Raw genomic sequence first — 23,166 nt, forward strand, 5'->3', positions numbered from 1 at the left:
CAAAATACCAGAGACCCTTCCACCACGCACATTACTGAGACTCGCTTAACTTAGATATAAGATATAAAGTACCTTATTTTATATTTATTAAAATTAAGATAGGGATAATGAATATAAATTGACGGTAAAACTATTGCTTTTTTTACAGAGATATGCTTGGTCTTAAGAGTTCTCGCCTGCAATCGTACTAAAACTACGAGTTGAACGAAGTGATGTTTTTGAAAAGATATAGATCTCTCCCAGATTGACCGTTTTGAATTTTTTTGCGTGTCTTTGATCTTTCTGGTCTTTTTGTTGGAGGTCTCAACTGTTTTATTGGCAGCAATTGTCTGGTCAACTGTTCTGTTACTATGTTCTAAATCACTTGCATTGCGTATTTTAGTCCGCTGCATTCACTTAGAGGCACTTTTCTTCTGAAACTCAATTCAATAGTGCGTGGAATTGGTTTATTTGTAGCCACCCTCTTTTTCTCAGCCGGTTATTATGGGGCCTCTTTTCTCTACAATTCAAACAATTTAGGTTGTTTAGTAGCCGCCGTCAGCCTCTCAACGGCTATTATTTAGGCGCTCTACTTCTTTAAATACGCTTTTGGTCCCGTTTTTCGTTTTACATAATTCACAATTTTCAAGCTTGACTTCTGATTTATTTGACTCACTATTTCAACTGAGTAGATTTTAAATTCTTTCACGTATTGAAATACGTTAGCTGGCATTTGTATTATGCACAATAGCCTTCAGTTAAGAAGCTGAATTAAGTGTAATTTTATAATCTAACGATATGTGCAGAATTTACACACCAAATAAGAAAACTGACGCTTAAAAATTCTGTCAATTTGTATCTTAATTTTCAATCCCAATTGCGTCAAGCGGGTCAACCGCGGGAATTTTCCGGCAATTCGCCGGCTATGTTTTGTCTTTTGTAAGATGTGACTACACATTTTTGGCAACTTTTCTTTGAAAACGGGATAAATAGGTAGAGACCGTTAGTAAATAAGTTGCATTAGAGTCCCTAAGAGGACTTTAGTAGTCTTGCATGATCTTACCGTCTTGAATTTTCTTAGAAGGCCCATTGTCAAAGTGAAAAGGTTACTTTTTGAAGTTATTGAGCTCCAAGTTCTTCAGTTTAGTTTTAGCTGTTTTAGTTGCTCTCAAACGAAGTTGGTAGCAATTATATTAGTACTATGGGCTTTTTTTATGCAATTTTTCGCTTGACTGATTTTCGTCTGATCAATTCGTTATAGAAAACGGGATTAACAGGTAGCGCTCGGAGGGCATTAAGTGGCCGAACAGCTCTCTTAGAGCCTTACTAGTCTCTCTGTATGCGATTCACCAAAACTGTTTTGAAGAGACGATTTCAAGGTTTGATGTGCTATTCTTAGTCTTTAAAATTTGACCCCCCCCCCCTCTCAATCACCCCAACCCCCCGTCTACCCTCCTCCATCCCGGCGATTTGGACCAGTTGGCGATTTGGACCAACTGGTCCAGTTCCCGCACAGCCCTACCCCAACACTTGACCCTCCCCCGCATCGCTTCACCCCCCCCCCTCTCCCCCAACCGCATCCCTAAGCGCCAGCTGGCTACTACCGAAGCCCTCCGCTTGCGAATCGTTTGAGAGAAATTCGCCCGACATTAGTCGGTTGTTTTTTTTGGCTAAATGGGTCTTGAGTTGGAGTTATTCCCAGTATATAAATATGTTCTGCAAGGTATATTTTTTAATGTTGGTTTTTGAGGTATAGTTTTTCGTAATTTTCACTTAAACACAGAACATTGGTAAATTTTAAGTGCTCTGACAGTGCTTTGTTTTTCGTGTTTTTCATTTAGTAGGGGACAAAACTTAAAACTTTTTTATGGCTTGCGCTTGGGGCATTGGTACCTTTTGAGAGAAAAATTTGTTTTAGAAAAAATTTGCTTCAAGAACTGCCAACAGTGCTGTTAATTTTTGCTAATTTTTCAAATTTTTGGATTTTCTTTTTTGCCTGTGTTGTTCTATCATATCTCCGGCATTTTTTCTGCTTAGCTGTTATTTAGTCTTTTGCGGGCTCTGCAATAAACGTATTTGTGTTTAGGTCTTATGCATGAAAAAACTCTACAAATAAGCGCTGATTTTAAGATATTTGTCTTTTTGTTTTTTTTTCTATCTCAAGTGGTCAGGTAAACGTCTTTTGAGCTTGAAGCTGAGCTCTAGTGGCTATTTTAGCCTTTAAAGTGCTGGATCTGAGAACGTGAACACCAACAATTCTCGGGAAAATTTTAGAGTTTCTGTTTTGCCGATTTCAAGTTTTTTGACAATATTTGATAGTTTTGCCTCTGCTTGTCTCTAATACGTAATAATCTACTTGTCTCAAAATTTCTCTTATTTCACTTCTATGAAATGTTATCTCTTCTCGCTTTCTTTAATTGTCTCAAATGCTAATAGTTTTCCTCTCTGAATTAGCTTTGTCTCTTTGGCTTTTAATGTTCAATTGGTCGGCTTGTCTGGAAAATGATTTAATAATTCTTGTCCTTTTGTTTTTTTTTTACTTCCTCGAACAAAAATTTGTTTTGCTTTCCCTTAGGTCACAGCTTGTTCAGCATTTTGCGTGCAATATATAGATTTATCTAGGCTAGTTTCACTCTTATAGATTCATTGATTCCATTCACATCTTTCATTTAATCTATTTGGCGCTGAGCGACCATTGCCTTTCATTTACAGCACCATTGCCGCAAGTGTGGTAAAGCGCTTTGCGCCAACTGCAGCTCACAGCAATCAGTGATGCCGAAAGCAGGATTTGAGTTCCCAGTAAGGCTGTGTACTGACTGCTGTGACTCTCTACGACCGGAAGACAAAGTGAGCCTAGCCAACAGACACAATGTCCGATCGGCTGTCCACCTGATGACGTATGACCAGTCTAGGAGTCTGCTTGTTACATCTAGTCGCGACAATTGGATCAAAGTAACAAATATTTTCTTTATAATTTTTTTCAATGAATTTTGCTGTTGGATTTAGTTTGAACATCTTTGTATTCTGACTTTTTAATTGCTCTCAAGTGAAGTTTGTTGCAATTATATTAGTCCTGTTGTCTTATGCAATTTTTTGTTTGACGGATTTTTAGTCTGACCCTTCTAAACTTTTTGTCCCCAAAAACGGGATAAGCAGGTAAACCCCGGAGGGCATTAAGTTTTCTTAGAGCCTTATGGCTCACTGGGCTTTATTCACCGAAAATGTTTAAGAGAAATAAGTTCTTGATGTGAAGGGCAGTTCTCAGAATTTGACTATGCATTACTCCCACTCCACTACATTTTACCCGTAACTCACCCCCCCCCCCCCCCCAACCACCCCCAACTGACACTCGCCGGTCGGTTTAGCTTCTTCAAAGCAAGTTTGTCTTTTTGATGCGTGCCAAGATATAGAGAGGTGATTATTGGTCTCGCAGTTTTTGAAAAATTCGAATTTTACTGGTGCTCTGTACCTTTTTAAGTTCTATTAACACTTTAAAAATTTTTGAAGCCAATGAGAATTCAAATTTTAAATTTGAGTTGATTTTGAGCACGTTAAAGCAGAATGGAAAACGAAAATGGAAGTGTATGCGATATTAATTGTTTTTTACTCTGATTGAATTTTTTTCCATTTGTGCCTCCTACTCAGCTTCCTGATTGCATTATTATTAATAGCCGCCCTCATCTTCTCAGCCGGCTATTATAGCGCTCCTATTTTTTACAATTCAAAGAATTTGAATTGTATTGGGGCGCTGTCTTTTTTTAAGATCTGTTAACACATTTTCATTTTTGAAGTCAAATTGGAGTAGTGATTTTGGTCACGCCGAAACAGGAAGTGGAGCGAAAAAAAGGCGAGTGGTTTTGCGGCGTGAAATTTTTTCGCTCTGATTTAAAAGTAGAGTGAGAAAATGGTGTTTGAACAAAAATTCGCTTTCTCGCTAGTGGTTTTTTGTTCTCATGCTTGAATTTCACTTTTATTTACTATTTTTTCAATTTTTTGGATCGCATTTTTTTCTATATGGTTTTCCCAATCCATTCATAGTCCGTTCTAGGTCTAGTTTTCTGTTTAGTCAATGAAAATTCTTTGAATTGTATGTCAGGAATTGTCCTGCTATGTTTTTTTACTTCGTCGAACAAAAAAATGTTTCGCTTTACCTCATTTTGCCGCTTTTTCAACATTTTGCGTGAAATTTTTTTGACTTCTCTAGGCTAGTTTCTCTCTTCTCTCATTCTGCTAAATGTGATTTTGAACATCAGTTGATCAGCAAAGCATTTCAAAATGAACAGAGTCAGTATAAAAATTGAAGTCAGAAATAGAAACGGGATAAACCCATAAAGCCTAATTTTAGATGCCCGCTATTTGAACGTCGTTCCTATAAGTATTAGTTACCTCTCTCTAATGCTTATTGGTATTGATAGTAGCGCCTGTAGCCTCTCTCTAAGAAAAAGAAGTATGTTCAACTACGAAATGCCATCAAAATAAATCGGACTTGAAAAATGTTTTTGTAGGAAAATCTTTTTTTTTTCAATATCTATACTTTCAATCCCAATCATGCTTATTGGAGTCAACGGCGGCTATTTCCGGCAATCTGCCGGGTATGTTTATTAATAACCAACCCCGTCTTCTCAGTGGGCTATTATTGTAGGCTTTTTGTTACGACTAAAAGGTGACGCCATCAGTTTTGGTTGAAGAGGGCTTTGAGTCGTTTCCGGCGTCTCTGTTGCTCTGTTAATTTTTCTTCTAGTATCAAAAATTCGTTTTGTGTTAAATTTCTTCCCGTTTTGTATAATATTGCCTGTATTTATTTGTATAATTTGCTTTTTCGAGTTTAACTTTCTTTTTTTCTCATTCTGCTCACTTTTGAGCAGTTGCTCCGCATGTCAATCTAAAGTAAGCGGGATAATGCACCGTTTTTGATACTTATGATTTAACTTCCTTCTCCTTCACTACATTGCTAAATGTTTTCTAGCTCAAATGATAAATGGTACAAATACAGTGCAATTCATCGTCCCATTAATCATCAAGAACTATTCGAACTATGGAGATCGATCTCACTGCCCAATCAATTATTTATAGCCGCCTCCTATTTTTTTCACAAATCAAAGAATTTGAATTGTATTGGGGCGCTGTCTTTTTTTTTAAAGATCTGTTAACACATTCCCATGATTTTTGAAGTCAAATTGGAGTAGTGATTTTGGTCACGCCGAAACTAATTTTAAAGTAGAGTGAGAAAATGGTGTTTGAACAAAAATTCGGTTTCTCGGTAGTGGTTTTTTGTTCACATGCGGCAATTTCACTTTGATTTGTACTGTTTTTTTTATTTTTTGGATCATTTTTTCTAAATGGTTTTCCCAATTCATTCATTGTTTATTAATAGCCGCCCTCATCTCAGCCGGCTATTATAGCGCTCCTATTTTTTTTTACTTCGTCAAAAAAAAATGTTTCGCTTTACCTCATTTTGCCGCTTTTTCAACATTTTGCGTGAAATCCTTTTGACTTCTCTAGGCTAGTTTCTCTCTTCTCTCATTCTGCTAAATGTGATTTTGAACATCAGTTGATCAGCAAAGCATTTCAAAATGAACAGAGTCAGTATAAAAATTGAAGTCAGAAATAGAAACGGGATAAACCCCATAAAGCCTAATTTTAGATGCCCGCTATTTGAACGTCGTTCCTATAAGTATTAGTTACCTCTCTCTAATGCTTATTGGTATTGATAGTAGCCCTTGTAGCCTCTCTCTAAGAAACAGAAGTATGTTCAACTAACTACGAAATGCCATCAAAATAAATCGGACTTAAAAAATGTTTTTGTACGAAAATTTTTTTTTCAATATCTATTCTTTCAATCCCAATCATGCTTATTGGAATCAACGGCGGCTATTTTCCGGCAATCTGCTGGTTATGTTTCTTTTCCTAGTTTTTTGTTTGATCCAAATTACCCTTTCCCATTGGTGGTTTTTTGTTCACATGCGACATTTGGACATTGATTTTCAGGTGTTTTTTTTTTGTTTTTTCGATCTGATTTTTGGGAAATGGTTTTCCCAATTCACTCATAGTCTGTTCAGAGTCTAGCTTTTGTTTAGTCAATAAAAATTCTTTGAATTGTCAGTACTTGTCCTGCTATGTTTTTTTACTTCGTCGAACTCAAAATTTTTTTCGCTTTACCTTAGTTAACAGCTTATTCAACATTTTGCGTGAAATTTTTGACCTCTCGCAAGTTTCACTCTTCGCTCATTCTGCTCAAAGTGCTTTTAGACAGCAGTTGCGCAGCAAAGCAATTCAAAATGAACAGAGTCAGTATCAAAAAGAGAAATCAGAAATAGAAACGGGATAAACCCGTACAGCCCAGTTTTAGATATCCGTTACTCAAACTTTGTCTTATAAGTCTTACAAGTCTCAGTTATATCTGATGCTTATTGGTATTGATACTGTATTGTCTCACTATGAAACAGGAGTATGTTCAACTACAAAATGACATCAAGATAGTTCGCACTTTAAAATTGTTTTCCTACTAAAATCATTTTTTTCTCTTCTTTCAATCCCAATCGTGGTTATGGAAATCAACGGCTGTTATTTTCTGGCAATCTGCCGGGTATGTTTGTCTGCTCTTATCAAGTTTAAAATGGTAACCTTGTTCTGATAATAGAAACCTATCTCATTTTTCACCCCTCTTTGAAATTAGAAAGCCAGATGTTATTGTAATGTGCTGATTGTTTTAGTTCATCAAAGTGTCTGACGAAGCACATAAATGAAGCTGTGTCCAATGTGGATGTTCATAAGTTAATGCCAATTGACTGAGGGAACTGGTTCATATCTGAACTTGATGACCGATTGCTTTAATCTATATATTTCGATACCATTTAAACATTATTTATGGATCCTATCTCTTCGTTTCACCCAAAAATTGAATCGTAAGTTATCTTCCCCTTATCATTTAGAGAGAACATATAGATAAATTTGAACTATATTTTGATCTAGCATTTGAAAATATTTTTGAGTAGTTGTAATTTAATTCATTTATTAATTCTGCTTTTCAAATGGTGCTTAGGAGATTAAGAACAGGTGTACATGTTGTAGCTCCTTTAAATCGTCTCTTTGTGGAGCGAATCACATCGATAAAATTGCAAATTCAATATAACAACTTAGGAAACAGTCGTAACAGTGCATAGCTACTGGTTTAATTTCGAGCTACAATGGGCGGTTTTGTACGTACCATTCTTGTTCATGACTGGTTGAATCAAAGTTTCGATTATGATCTTCACTCTTGTGACATTTGTAAGTGCGCTGTGTTGGAGGACAGCTTTTGGGATAGCGAAGATTGGCAAGCTATTCTGGAACGAGATAAGACAGCGCAGTTGATGCTGCGGGCGACCGAGGAGAAAATTATAGCAGACGAAGAACAATCTGCTGTCCTGACTGACTGTTATTGGTCACTTGGAGAAATGATAGGTGGCGAGAAAATTGGCAATTATGGAAAGAAAAATATTTTGAACTCAGAACGGGAGAACCGTCTACGAATACTGAGTTCACAATTAGAAAAGGTAGCTGCGGATGCTCGCGTGTCATTGGTCAATCGTTACGCTGACTATTGTATACGAATAGGAAACGAACCCAAGCTCAGATTCATACTAGCTTATATAGAGATGAAGGGGCTATTCAATGATTCGGAACCAATGCTTACTTTGGTAAAACAGAAGCTGGACTACATCAGAACTCGGAAAAGCATCACAGAAGCTCACAAGATGCGAAGTGTGGACCAAGTTCCACGACTACTCAAGTACGCGAGGTCTAGAAGTTATCTCCGTGATCAACTTAAGAACGAGTTAGAAAACTTGGAGGCTGCTTTCAACAACTGGAGTGCTGAAGATAGATTTCGAAATAGTCGCATCAAGATTGATAGCAAATCAGTGGCCGAGTTAAAAAGCTATTCCAATCCTTCAAGAGAGATTTTTGCGACAGTGAAAGCCAGTTTAATCCTGTTGGGATTTGAATCTAAAAACATTATAAATTGGGGTGACATTCTGACTATATTCACCAGCTGCAAAGCCAACAAAACTGATATCGTCAGGTGCTTCAATGTCCTAAATTGTAAAACTGTTGATCTGGACACTGCGTTCGAGAGCGAGCTCTTTCTTAAGCGATTCACGCTGGACAAGGTTAATCGTGTTTCCAGTGGGGCGGCTCTGTTCTATAAATGGTCCATGCACAAAATAGCATCCATTAAAAAAGTATGGGGGGTGCCGAGTAGTTCATTGTAGACCACTTAATTTAACAGCCGCAAAGCGATACCAGAGGCTATTATTGGCTATCTCTCTGTTATTAACAATGCAAAGAATTTTAGTTGGATCGAGGCGTTGTCCTTTTACGACTCGAAGATCAGTATTGGTTTTGGCGTTTTTTTTAACCGGAAGCATAATTTGTTCAAATGGCGTTTTGATCTAAAAACAAAATTAAAATTGGCATGTGAACTAATTGTTTCTTAGCGAGAATAATTTCTGACGACCTGTTCTGAATGTGAGAGAATAAAGATAATAGATAACCCTTTTTCGTCCATTTGGCTTAAATGTATTTATTGTAATATATATTTTTTTCCGGTAAAAATATATTTTGATTAACGCTGCATTAATATGTAACTTTCTGAAATAGATACAATTTTTTGATAGCCTAAAATTTCATTTCAAGTGCAAAGTGGACACTCTCAATTTTCTACTTGATTTTTGGCTCTTTTCATTAATTTTTGTTTTCCGGACGGACCTTTAAGGGGACTAGTTGTTCTTAAAAATCAGTGTATTTGACAACCAGTTGACAATTCCTGCATTTTACACCCCATTTTAAAGTGAATTTTTTAAAAGAAAATCACTCATACTAATGCAATTTTTGTGCTTTTCCGTTTTTCGGTTTTAAATACTAGAGAAAGTGTTTCTGTAAACGTCAGGAATTATAATTTCGTTTTATTAATGAATTTTTTGAAAATTCAAGGAGTCGTTGAAATTTGCTTTATAATTTCAATTTTTGTAATTATGAAACAAACCAATTATTGTGAAAGTTTGTGTCTTATTTATTCGAAACTGCTGGATCGGCTTGTTCCAGGTCATTCTTTTCATTTCACTAATCGACTGATTTTTTCATGCTTGAGTTTTCCGTGACATAAGTTGCTCCCATTCAAAAATTAAGTCTTTCTTAAACAAACGCGATTGTAAGAACAGCAAAAACAAGACCCTGATAGCCGAGTGGTTTTTGATTCCATCCTTACCTCCGCCGGTCGCTCGTTTTTTGCACCCGTAAATTACACATGATAAAGCTCCATCATAATTAAATTGCCCGCCTGTCCAGGTAGAGCAATTTGTCCCGCTGTAGTCTATGTTATATTGCAGCACTGGGAATTTGCTTGAATGATTTTCAAAGTTTTATGAATGATTTTTCAGTTTTGCAAAAATTTTTGGTTAGTTTTTGGTAAAAAAAAACGATTTTTCGCTTTTAGTATTATTGTTTCTTTTAACTTCTTGATGATAGTATTAATTTTGAATTAGTTCGAATTCTGTCTTATATATAACCAACAAATTCAATTTATTTTTTAATAGCCGCACAGCGATAGCTGGGGCTATTATTGGCCTTCTCTTGGTTTTTTTTATTTCGTTGTCATGATTTTTGTTACGACCATATGACGTCACAGCCATTTTTTGTTCATTCGTTCATACAATTTCAACTGAATTGCATGTGCGACGTCATTTTTCGCTCTTAGTGGAGCGAGTTTTTTTTGTTCATGCGCGTGATTAAATTTTTGGTCACACTTGACTTACCTCACTCTCAAAAATGACTTCCTCAATTTGAAATTGACTTTTATTTACTTTAATTCAAAGAGATAAGGTCAAATGGGTGTGTATCACTCTAAATGAAGGTTATTTGAGATCAGCTAATAGAGGCAGCAATTACTTATACAGATTTTTAATCAAAATATAACAGATCAGCCTTCAATGAAAAGACGGATTTTTTTGGTCTGTCTTTTTTACTGTTTTTTTAGACTGCCGATCTACGAATCTATTGCGGCTATTTTCTGGCAGTCTGCCAGCTATGTTCTTTTATTTGCTGCGAGGCCAAAACAAAATTTTTGTGTTCTTGGATCATAGGTTTTGGTCTTAAATTTATTTTAATTTCAGATTTTTATAGCTTTTTATGCTTTCGTCCTTTTGGTCTTTTGGACAATAGTTACTATCAACTATGATTATTTCTTGACGATTCACTCAGTTTAATTTTTTGAACCTAGCAGTATTTGTTTATTCTGCGAAATTGATCTTTTTTAACGTTGCCAGATTTGTTTCTAATAAAAAATTTGCGGCATCAAGCTTCATAGTTACTTTTTTCTCAAAAGTATATTTTTGGTTTAAATCTGTTCGGCTCGTCGTATTGAGAATGTGTACTTTTGTTTCAATGAGTTCTGTCGTACTCTACTTTGTTAGAGTAGTGATTCGTGGTGCGAGTATGCGTAGAAATTATTACTTAGTGATTCGCGGTGCGAAATCCTGATTCAATTTGTTCGCGCTTACTCGCGGAGCGGAATTCAAGAAGAGAAATTGATGAATTGATTTTGAATTGCAAAATTAAAGAGAATGAAGATTAAGGAAATATGAAGCACTTGTAAACAACGTGATTGCGTGATCAGACATGTCTGATCACGGGGCGTGAAACCAAGCAGAAAGTTAACAACAGATCACAAGACGCGAACTGAACAAAATATGAAGGGCAAATAATTGAACCAAATTTAGGGCACCATATAAGATATACTGCATCAAACAAATTAATGAATAAAGATACATCAGGTATCACATACCTCTTGCATCGAGAAAGAAAATTGTAAAAAACAATTTTCGAATATATAAATAATAACAATATTTACAAATTAATACGAGGTCCCCGGTTAAATAAATAATAACGATATATTTACTGGTTATCATAGATGAAAATTGGTTATTAATAAATTATGAAATGTTTTGTAGTTTTAAGTACAGTTTAGATATCCCACTCATCATTATCAGATTGTTGTTCTTCCGCCTCGAGTGCCGTCATTGATTGTACGAGCGTGGGTCTAGCTATCTCGAGTAAAGGTGGATTACGTGGGGCGGGTGGTGAAACTTGACCAATAAGAGGGGAGATATTCTGCTCTTCCGGTTGGTTTTCGGCTATTTGTTGTACCGAGTCTACAATCGAATCGGGTGGGGGTTGAAAATTTTCCACATCTCCCGCTCGGCGGGGTCGTTTTAGTGGAGGCAGAATGGTAGAGTTGGGTGGAGAACTTTCAAATCCTTAATATGATGGACTGCGCCTGTTACGATCTGATGTGCGTGTCTGTTGTGCCACCGCGGCCGGTGCAGTAGATGAGGACGACGCGAGATGTTCGCTATGCGAAGTTGTCACAGTTGTCGGTTGTTGATTTCGCATGGCAAGAAAGTTTGGAATTTTTGGTATTCGTCCCCGCATCGCGCGCGAAATATTCGATTTGGACGACGATACCCCGCTGCCCGGTTCTCGTTTCCTGTGCTTCATTTTCTTATCCCCTTTCTGTTCACGAGTAAATTCCTTGATGTTTCTGTGGATAAGTTCTTCTACGATCTTTTCACCGGAACGAGGCCCTCTACGGTCTGCACAAGATTTCAGGGGAGTTTGTCGCTCCAACTGGGTGCCGAATTTCGCAATATCACTATTGCGCACTGTCACAATCGGCTTTCCGGGTTCCTTAATGGTGGATGTTGTTGGGCTGACCTTTAGAATGTGTGAGCCCGGCGCGAGTACTTCGTACAAACCCTCGAGGTTCTTTTTGGAACGTCTCTTGCCATGCACTTTCCGCGCGAGATTAAGCTCCACCGCACGTTCCTTCAGGGGAATGGATCTGATCGCCTTAGTCTTGAGGAACCGGGATTCTCCGCCAGTCCTCGCCCTCTCTCTATCTTTCGCTTCATTCGATGCCCGGGTCATGCCGATCTCCACCTCGATATCGCTACGATATCCATTCACCCACTTGTCATCAGGGAGATTTTCTTCCGGCATCACTGTTTCCTCGTCTAAATAATGATTTATAATATTTTTATACGTTAGATTTGACAAATTAGGCCTGGTTGCTATCACGCTTAGCGGGGTATTAGGCTTTCTTCCAAAGGGTGCTTCGAAAGGCGAGGTCTTTGTTGTTCTTTTTTTACCTATTCGATGTATTATTAGTTGATGTATTATTAACTTTAATGCATGCTTTACATGAAAGGCGCGTGTAGGCAACTTCTCCTCTTTAATACATGCGAGTCGATTCTTAATTGTTTGAATCAGTCTTTCCACCAACCCAATAGCACGATGGTCATTTTTAGGAGCTTCAATTATGTCGATATTATTCTTATTACAAAAAGTTTTTACTTGATTTCCGACTAAACCTTTGGCTTGGTCTAAACGAATAGATCTTGGAATTCCATGAATTTCAAGGTACATATCCAAAAACTTTGGTCCATTAGCTTTATCGTAGATATATGCAGTAGGGTATTTAGAAAAACGATCGATTGCTGCCAGAAAGTAAACTTCATTACCCTTTTCATCAAAATTTGGACCTCCAAATCGATTTGAATTTCTTGATTTGGCTCTACACATGGTATGTGGGGATTGAATTGGTTAGCGGGAATAGCAAATTTAAGATTCTTACCGATCACCGTGCTGGGTTTGCACTCGGTGGCTTTGACGATAAGTTCGAGGTGCATGTATGGCCACCAGCAATGTGTGGCCATTCAAATCATTCCCCACGTGCCTGGGTGACTAGCGTGAATATCATCGATTAGCGCCTCGCGTAATACGTTAGGGATTGCCACTTTCTCGTCTATGCAGACGCACCCGGAACGCACGTGGAGGTACCTCCAATAGGAATGTATATAAGGATTGAGGGCTTTTAGGCGGCTGTCATTGTTCGTCAAGATACAGTCCCTGACCTCCTTTAGTTCTGCATCCTTGCTTGTCAAAGAAGCGATTAACGACTTATTGAAAATTTTCAATACTATGTATTCGAACGTCGGAACATGCTGACTTGGGTTTAGCGGAGTGCTTGCATTTGATGAATGGGTCGGGGAGGTAGGTGTTATATTAAGTGGCGAACTTGCTTCACGAGGATCACTTGTAGATTCAACTTGTTGACTCGCCGTGCGGGAGTTGCTTAGCGAGTTTGATCGCTGACTTGCGGGGCGATTTGCATTTCCACTTGTGGATTGCTGTTCCGCTGCGCGGGAGGCATCATTAAATCGAACGCGAGTTATACGCTTCTTAGAAGGCGTTTTTGTTGTGATTTTATTGACGTATTTTAATTCAGGCAATGAGGAATTTAAATTTGAATTTCGAGAGTTAGAAAGATGCGACTGGATTGTAGGGTAGCAAGAGGCAAAAAGCACTGATTTTGTTTTTGGATGATGACTTTGTGGATATTTGTGGAATGTGATTTAATTGGCGGGATTTGTGATAGAATAATTTGAGGCTTGCGCTGCGCGAATGCTACTTTATTCCTAATTTGGATTAATTGTTTACTTTTGTTGGTATTTTGCTGGGCGAGAGAAGTGTGAATTGGACTTTGCGGCGCGTGTATTGCATATTTTACGTTGCTTAATTCACAAGTAACATTTGAGGCTTGTTTTCGCGGAGCGAGTGAATTGCTAAAGACATGTTTGCTTACTCGAGTTGCGTGTATGCGAATTGAATTTATGGATTTAGTACTGGCCTCAGTTTTAGATGTGATTTGTAATACGGGATTATGTGCCTCAATTTTAGGTGCATTTTGCAAGGCGAGATTGTGGTTTGTTAACAAATGTTGTAAATGTGATGCGGAATGTGTGATATTTAACTCTAATGCGTTAATGGATTTGGAGATTAACTTTAGTTTTGCAACAATAAATTCCTCATCGTATGCAGAAACCTTTTTAGCTTTTTGAGACGGGTTTCGAGAAATGTAATCTACCAAGCCCATTTTTGCTCCGGGAAGGTGTTCGATATCAAATTGAAAAGGAAGTAGGCGATCGACCCAGCGGGTCAATCTACTATTGTATGACTTATCAGATCTGTTCTCTTTCATAATTGAGAGAAGTGCGCGGTGATCCGTAATCACTTTAAAGTGTTTTCCGTACAGATAATTTTTAAAATATTCAATTGACCAAACTACACCCAAAGTTCAAGTTCGTTTACACTATAACCTTCTTCGCAAGAATTTAAAAATCGGGAAGCAAATGCGATTGGTTTCCACCCATCTACTGTTAATTGTTCAAGAGCTGCACCGAGGCCGGAACGGGACGCATCACATTTTACGCGTGTTTCGAGTTGCGGGTCGTAGTGGCTATTTGCGGTTGCATTCGCAATGCGATTCTTAATTTCTGTAAAACAGTTCTCATGTTCCGCTGTCCAGAAGAATTTTAAGGACTTTTTGAGTAGTGGTCGGAGAGGATGACTTATTTGAGCGAGATTAGGAATAAATTTTCCAATATAATGAACTGGTCCCAAAAAAGAACGGAGTTTCTTTAGAGTTTTTGGGGCCTCGAGTGCTAAAATCGCAGTTGTTTTACTTTCGAGGGGCGAGATGCCCGATTGTGAGATATGGTATCCAAGCCAATCAATTTCTAATTTTCCAAAATGACATTTAGGAAGGTTTTAACCTAAGATTTTTGTCATCTAATCGTTGGAGGCATTACATTACATAGCTTTTGTGTTCATTCAAAGATCTTTTACTAACTATCAGAATATCGTCCAAAAAACAATATGTATTTTGTAAGCCAATTAAAGTGTAATCCATAGCTTTTTGGAATTCTGCTGGCATATCAGTAAGTCCGTAAAATCTTGTTTGAAATCTATAGGTGCCAGTCATATCGCCACTAATGTTATTGAAATTACAATGATTAGCTGTATTAGCATCCAGATTTAACTGACTGTGCGCGTATTTCAAATACATTGTAGAAAAATAAGTTGTTTTGCGGCGCGGGAGCACTTATTTGTTGATATATATTCAATTAACGTATCAATGTTCGGCATCTTATTTTTATTCTTGTGAATGGCTTTGTTTAATACTTTTGAATCCAGTGCAAGCTTTATCGTTTGGTCTTTCTTTACCGTAACTACAATGGGTGATATAAAATATTTGTCAGGGCAACTTGAAAGTTTTATGATGTGTTTTTCGGCTAGCAATTTCTTAAGTTCAGTATTGATTTTGTCTTGAAGATTAATAGGGATACGTCTACATTTTTGATGTCTAGGTTGAAAATCTTTGTGAAATTTAGATTTTGCTACATAACTTTCTGATCTTCCAATACGTGATACCAAAACGGGAAAAGTTTTGGCTATCTGTTCTTTAAATTCGGGAGATGCAATGTTGTTGACACGGTTACCTTTTCGAAATGTAGATTGAGTTACTGCAAGTCCAAGTTGGTCGAACAAATCACGACCGATTAAGGACTTTAAACCGTCAGCTACAACTGAAGGTGGCTGAATCACATAACCAGCCTTTGCTTGTTATTGGAGCTTGAATCTTTCCTTCAACTTGTATGGGTTCATTTGAGAATGTCCGCAGTTGTGGGGGCACCGTTTCATTGATCCAGAATGCACGAGGACTGCTTTGTACCACCTGCGACGCGAGTGAGCGGTTGAGTATACTACACGCGCTCCCTGAGTCCACGAGAAGTGTAGTGTTGATATTACCAATCTTGAGAGGCATGTTGAGTGGTTCGACTTTCTCTACGGCAGTCTCGATCATCGCGACTGTATTATCTTCCTCTCCACTACTGTAATCCGATTCGTAGAGTTTAGCTGGTTGGAGAAAATTCACAGAGTCCTTTGGCTGTGGCTCTTCTTCTACGACACGTGCCATCTTTTTCTTGGGATCCTGTGGCTTCGTATTAATGTTCTTTTGTTTGCGGCAGACCTTTGCAAAGTGGTTTAGGAGCCCACAATTATTACACGTTTTCCCCTTCGCGATGCATTTTTCACAATGATTTGGGAGCCAAGTACCGCCGCAATTCGAATACTAAAGTGTCGATCGATTGTTTTGTTTCGAGGCATTATTCTTATTCTGCCAATACGTTTTCGTGGATTATTGTTGAACTGAACCGCTTTAACATTTGCAGGAACAACGATCTTGTTGTGCTGCTGTATCTGATGTTGATTCCGCATCCCGAGTTCCATATTAATTGCTAGCTCTAAAGCCTGCCGCGGTTCAACAGTTAGTTTTAGAAGCTCGTTTTGAGTTTCAGGATCTATCAGATTAGTGATGACATCTCGTATCAGGGTCTCTTCTTTATTCCCGAAGTCGCAATTCTCAGCCAATTCCTTTAGTTTACCATGGAAGTGTTCTACAGTCTCTCCCCGTAGTTGTTTTGTAATCAAGAAGACATGACGATGGAAAGTTATATTACGTGGACGGATGAATGCTTCCTCCACGATCTTCCAAAAGTCAACACTAGTGAGAGTGACGATCATGATGTGCGGGTTCTTACAATTGAGAATGCGGCGGCCTTCTATCCCGATGCTTAAGTAGAGTAGTGAAACTGTTTTGCGATCTGCCAACGACCACGGTTTATCGCCACACATGATACCCACTTCAATGAGTCGTTGGCATTTGTTTTGCCAGTTCATCTTTTGTTGCGCGTTGCGTGCGTTCCTCATCCTCTCTGATTGTGCGGATGCACCCACTATTGTCTCTTCGTAAATAGGCTCGAGGGGAAGTTCTACCATCATAGGTTTAGGCCCGAGTAGCGTATCAAGAATGATATTTTCTTTGGCCAGCAGTGCCAATTTGTACGGTACTCTCCATTTCTCTCAGCGAAGAGGAGGATCGGGTGTAGGTTTGTCCCAAAAGGGGTCAATTCCAAGGGGTGTTCGTTTGGTTGCTGGCTGCGCCATGTCGTACTCTACTTTTTTAGAGTAGTGGTGCGAGTATGCGTAGAAATTATTACTTAGTGATTCGCGGTGCGAAATCCTGATTCAATTTGTTCGCGCTTACTCGCGGAGCGGAATTCAAGAAGAGAAATTGATGAACTGATTTTGAATTGCAAAATTAAAGAGAATGAAGATTAAGGAAATATGAAGCACTTGTAAACAACGTGAATGCTTGATCAGACATGTCTGATCACGGGGCGGGAAACCAAGCAGAAAGTTAACAACAGATCACAAGACGCGAACTGAACAAAATATGAAGGGTATATAATTGAACCAAATTTAGGGCACCATATAAGATATACTGCATCAAACAAATTAATGAATAAAGATACATCAGGTATCACAAGTTCAATGCTCAACTTTTTAAGTGGAGCGAGTTAAAAAATTGTTTGAGACAAATGATAATGGCTTTGGCTGTAGTTACGCTTTGGCTGTTAAGTTGAGACAGATAAAAAATTAGTGAAAAGTGTGCTAAAAAAATTGTCTGAAGCGAACAGAGTGGTTTTGTGTTCATAACGCTGTTTTCGAGAAAGTGATCAAATGTGGTGAAAAAGCTCTATGCTAGCTAATTTTTTTGGTCAACTGCGGCTTTTTCGAGAGCTTTTAGTTTTAATTTAAGTATTTTGCTCAAATAATTTCAGTTGCGTATAGTAATAATTTCGGGTTGCTGTGAAAGCCTAATAAATGGTTTTGATAATCATAATCTTTTATCTGTTTTGTAGGTTTTCAAAATTTTAAATTATTTAGCGGACGCCTGTTGCTAATGGGTATTTTCAAATACCAAATTATTGCAACATTGCATAGAAATGCATTTGTGGCTTCACAATTTTTTTCTATTTTTTTCAGAAACATAGACGTTTTAGCTCCTAATAAGGCTTTCCAATAATAATGATAATAAATTCGTGGATTTCATAATAATAATGTGCCCAGTTGTTGTTTTATTGTTTAGTAGCAGCAAAGCGATAGCTGGGGCTATTATTGGACATCTCTGCTTTTGTCATAAAATCTGAGTGAAAATTTCATTTCTGTTTTTTTTTTAATTTCTGTTGTCTTATAAATAGTATCAGTATTTACAAGTCTCATTGGTTGCTTATTAGGCATAAATAAACCTGATCGACTGTTTCGGTTCATAGCTAGTGGTCTTTACTGCTTTAACACAATTTTCTCTAAAATGTTTGCAGTACTTATTACTTAATCTCGATAAAGACAGTGTTTGTAGGAAAAAGGATTTATCCAATTTTTATTTGTTTCAATTCGCAGCTAGTGCTTTTTGTTTCCTCCACTAAATGTGTTCAAGAAATATTATCCAAAATTTGAGTTTTGTTAGTTTTTTGGTATCTTTAATATCGTATCCCTTAGTCTCACTAATGACAGGTCTCATTGGTTGCTAATGAGGATACGGTAAATGGATATAATTGTTGCAGTTGGTAGCTTTGAGTCTCCGTGATTTATATAGTTTTTTTTCTTTAAAGAAATTATCGAATTTTTCAGTTTTTTCATCTATCTTTAGGATGCTCAAATTAATTGAAATAATGGTTTAACTTTAGAGCATTTGCTCTTTATTACTTATATGCTGTTCGATTTCCATTTTTTATTCAAAATTTTGAGTTTTGCGTGTTTGTATTGCTCTCTTATCAGTAAATAGTTTTAATGACACCTTCTATTGCTTATTAGGATTAAATGAAAGTAATTAGTCATTTGATTTCATAACATAAAGATAACATTTGATTTCATAAGTGGTTAGAACTGATAAAAGATATTTTACGACATACATTTTTATAGTCAATTTTATTAAGGATGTTGGCATGTAGTTATGAGGATCTTTTAGTTTGACGCAACTGACTTTCAAAGAGCTTCTGATTTTTGGCATTCTCTTTTTTGTCCGTCCGCCCCGTTCCTCACTTTTTGTTTTGTCTGTCACTGGTTCCCACATTGTTTGTGTATTACGCACTCTTTCTAGGGATGAGTAGGGTCAATATTTTCATAAAGTTCTTTTTTGTTGAAAAAACTAAATCTTAAAAGATGTTTTCTAGATTTTGTTCATTTTTGCGCATATAATGTCATGGTTGTTGTTGCCTGTCTCAGTTTGACGTTGCTGTTAAAATGTTTATTATCAAGTAATTAGTTATTCAATCTTTGGATTGTAATTTAGAGTTTGTCTGGCTGTTTTTTTTCGCTTGATCAAGTTTTTGGTAACACGTGACTTACGTCACACTCAAAAATGAATTCCTCTCTGAAAATGACTTTTCTTTACTCCATCTGAAGGAAATGACGTCAACTGAGTAGGTGCAACTCTAGTTGAATAATATTTTAGAGCTGTTAATAGAGGCAACAATAAGTTATACATTTTCATGATAAAACAATATCATCTCAGCGAATAATGTAAAGGACAGAATATTTTTTTCAGTCTGTTTTTGCAATTGCAGATCTACGATATCGTAGCTATTTTTTGGCAATCCGCCAGCTGTTTTTTTTAAATATTTTCCAGAGTTGTTCATATTTTTTGAGTTTGTCCATCCAATGTTATAATACAATGGTGATATTATAGTAATTGGGATTTTCAACGAGTCAGCTTCTGCAGTGACCAAGAAGTAAAAGTTTCTCGTGTAAGTTAGTTTCTAATATCTACGTTAGCTGAGGGGCGTTAGAAAGTTATAATTGGTTGTCTCTATTTTTACGGCTCAAAGAAGAATTTTGGCTTCTGACTACGGGAAGGCTGGAAATACTATTTACTCAGGCGGCAATACGAAGTAAAAGCAAAAGAGTGCAGTTTTTGTGAAAAAAAATGGAATTTTTTGTTCATGCGCTGCCTTCATTATATTTTTCATGGTTTTCAATAATTACCACCTAGTACATAAGGTTGGTCGATTTTGGCCTTTTTTTCTTTCGTTTGGCTAATTTTTAGGATTTTTCTTGCTCAACACTCCCAGCTTAGTGGGCATATAACTTTTACGCCCATATAACGTGCTATATAACAACACTTGAATTGTGATTTGGGGGCACGAAAACAGTGGTGGAGAGAAACAAAATGAATCCCAGTTGTCTACCCATAGCTAATTTTTTTTATTCTTTTTGATCGAGGCTCTAGTAACGTGCGACCGTATTCAATTGATAATTTAATGTTATCGAACACAATTGTATATCAAGGACAAATTACGCTGCGAATTTTACAGTTTTATCTTTGAATAGACGTATCCTTGTCTCCTGGAAGTTCTAGAGATGATTCTTTGAATTGATTTAAGTTTTATAAGTTTTACGTTTCATAATGGTAATGATTTGCTGATATTCTCTCATATGGAATACATTAGATGACCAAGTTAACCAATTTGTCATCAAAATGTATCAAACGCTCGTTATGGACGGCTATTAATGATTTTCTCGACAGAAAATCCCGACAAAAATTCATTGCAAAAGGCAAAAAATATGAAGCCGAAACAAAAACTTGCCATCGATTCCTCTATTTTCAATTAAAGTAACTTATTATCTGTGCAGCATTTTAATACTTTGCTCCTTATCAGAGTCATTCTGGCCCACAAAAAGCCAACAAAGGGTAGTGTGCCACGATTAGTTATATATACGTCAGGGGAGCAGTTAAAGCGGCGATATGACGAAGTGATTTAGTCCAACTAATATGGAGAATCAGTTGTTCAAGTTTCAACCTATTAAAGAAAATTGATCAGTTCATGTTCAACCAGAAAATGAAAAATACCAAATCAAGCATAAGGGAAGCACCTACTCTGAAATTTGAAGTTTTTGTTGTACGAGCTGGGACAGTGAATCCTCCACAGCAAAGAAACGACGCTTTAGATTTTAGTGGGACGATGATTATGCTCTTTTTCGATCTAGTTCAAATCGAAATAATTTAAGTAAATAACTTGAGGTTCAAATCAATACCTCAATGAGCTCAAACTAGTTAAATCTGTTAAGACACTTCGATTAGCAAATCCTTCACTTTTGATGAGCTCGGCTAAAACAGTTTATTTAGGGTCAGATATTTACATGGAAACTTTAGTTTTCAAATACTTCTAACGGAGATAAACTCAAAAGATATCAGCGAGAATGATGCAACATGACCATTCATTCTTTCAGAATCTTGCATGTCAATGGTGACGGAAACACACAATTCGCAGAAAACGTTAAAAATTAACGCTGTTTCGCTACACGTGTTCGACATAAATGGGTGACTCACTTTGAAAGACTGACGGCAAAGTTATGTACTACCAATTTTACCACCGAATTTTTTACCCCCGAAATAATTGCAATATTAGGCTTAGGAGCCATGCAATATTAAGTTATTGTTTTGGTTCATAGTGAAAACGTCGGGTAGTTAGTTCGTGTTTTACGGGAAGTAAAATCCTCCTGCCCCGAATAACATCGTTCGTGTGGTTTGCAGATCGGCAAAACCGATCGATATTCGCAGAACAGCAAAGCGAGCAAAACTGTGGGAAGCCTATCTAAGCCCCTCGTCTCAAGCAGTGGGCTAATAAGAATTTGGCTTTAACTCCTAGTTGATCCAAACCAAATCACTGGTCTTAATGTGTTGCTTGGATGGAGCTTTGAAATTAGATGGACTATTCTTTTTTGGTACTTGCTCCTTGGACCATCCTGACCAACTGGCACTTGCATAAAATTGCACACGATCGTAACGCTTAGGGTGACCAACATCATTCTTGCCGACAAGCTTCGGAATTTCCCTAGATTATTTAAATAAGTGATTTTGATATGGGTTGATAACCTTCGAATCAATCGGATTGGTGCTTACGGGCGTTAGCGCACGTATTTTCAAAGCTTGCTTCTTAAGACAAAATGTAGTTCTCAAACCCTCATAAGTGGGGCGATCGGTACCAAGTAAGGTAAATATAACTTTTTAATAATGCACCTGCCTCTCCCATTTGCCACCAAGGTTTGGCCTGTTGGGCGTGTAGAACCTCTACTTGAAACACTTTTGCGCACTTTTGGATGCAATGTTAATGATATTTCACTGTGCGGTGATTTCATGGAGTCTTGTCCCCTCTCTTATAAAATAACCATTATATGACAGGACCGCATAGTATGAGACGAACCGTTCAAATTCCCAATAAGAAGGAATTTTTATCGAGAGAAGGAACAATTTCCACGTCAACAGCGTGATTAGAAAAGCAATTCAAGAAAACAGATATTCTTTTTTTTCCAGTACTTCCGACGAACCGTGACATACGATGGGCCAAAGTAATCAACAACAGTTTTTAAGGGAGCGGACATATAAGTGAGTCCCTTTTTCTGGTAAATTAGCATGGATTGGCTGGAGTGTGGCAGCGGGCTGTGCGTCAATCTTAAACGTCAATCAAGTTGTTTTGATGCAGCGTTGTTGGGACCAAAGATTATGTCTAAATTAGGTCGGCCTGAGAAATTGTTGAGACACTTGATGGTCCAATGAAGGGCAATTAGAAACCAAAACGACCAATCTGCTTTTTTGTTGTCCATGAGATCTTTTCCTTCAGCGTCAAAGGTCTTTTATTGAGCAAGGTACTTTTTGAGTTGACGCTCGGTTTCTTTACACTCACTTGGATCAGTTTTGTTGCCGTCAAGATTACAGTTGATTCCACTTCAGGCAAAAGTCAACAGATATAACCAGTGATGAGTAACCCCATCTGATGATGAACTTTAATTCTCTATTGTTAACAACGAAAAGTTTTGTCTTTTTACATGACTTGGTTGTAGATAGTGCTAGAGATGAAAACTCATTTTCTTCAATGGTTACGCTAGAGGTTCTTGTTGTTTTTGAGGAAATTGATGCTTGTTGCAAGATTTGAAATTGGTTAGTTCTCGAGAAGTTTTTTTTACCCAACTGCTTGACTGTAGAAACTCAATGGAGATGCCACGTGTGCAAACGTCGGCTGGGTTTTCTATCGGATCGTGTTTCCATTAATCAACACTGATGTACTCCAGAATTTCAACAACGCAATTTGAATTGATGATAGGGTGCTATGTTGTGGAATTGATCCATTTTTAAACTGTGTTGGTCTCAGTCTACATAAGAACGCTGCCAAAAGTGTATCCCAAGGCTGTAGTTATTTCCCATTTTAGCCGAGCAGTGAGTAAGCAGCTTGTAGTTTAATCTTTAGATTTATCATTACCAAATGTGCCACTTCAGTTTAGCCTAGGACAAAGGCAAGCTCGTTTCTTTGCACACCCGACGTAGAGTGGACTAGGGCTGGCAAGGGCCCGACAGCACTAAATACCTCCGGTGAGCTTTCACTAAAAACAAGCAACTCTAATCAATGC

The 23,166-nt window shown here is 37.5% G+C and overlaps 3 protein-coding genes across 3 annotated transcripts in view; all 3 read left to right on the forward strand.

Moving 5' to 3' along the window:
* LOC142358655 (WD repeat and FYVE domain-containing protein 1-like) overlaps positions 1–6,997 on the forward strand; it is an 88,712-nt gene extending 81,715 nt beyond the window's left edge. The window contains exons 9-10 of the mRNA XM_075410139.1: positions 2,692–2,931; positions 6,693–6,997. Of these exons, the coding sequence (XP_075266254.1) occupies positions 2,692–2,931; positions 6,693–6,725 (273 nt within the window). The 3' untranslated portion in view covers positions 6,726–6,997. The remainder of the gene's footprint in view (positions 1–2,691; positions 2,932–6,692) is intronic.
* Positions 1–23,166, forward strand: part of LOC142358656 (trafficking protein particle complex subunit 12-like) — a 190,526-nt gene that overhangs the window by 69,482 nt on the left and 97,878 nt on the right. The window lies entirely within an intron of this gene.
* On the forward strand, positions 7,118–8,441 carry LOC142335272 (uncharacterized). The gene has a single exon (XM_075383696.1). It carries the CDS (start codon positions 7,167–7,169, stop codon positions 8,229–8,231), a length of 1,065 nt encoding a protein of 354 aa, XP_075239811.1. The 5' UTR covers positions 7,118–7,166; the 3' UTR covers positions 8,232–8,441.

This window comes from Convolutriloba macropyga, chromosome 2, assembly GCF_964194025.1.
Source record: "Convolutriloba macropyga chromosome 2, txConMacr16.3, whole genome shotgun sequence".
Classification (NCBI taxonomy): Eukaryota; Metazoa; Xenacoelomorpha; order Acoela; family Convolutidae; genus Convolutriloba; species Convolutriloba macropyga.

What these genes read in the sequence shown, in the direction of transcription:
- LOC142335272 (XM_075383696.1), top strand. Translation starts at nt 7,167, where the DNA reads ATGGGCGGTTTTGTACGTACCATTCTTGTTCATGACTGGTTGAATCAA.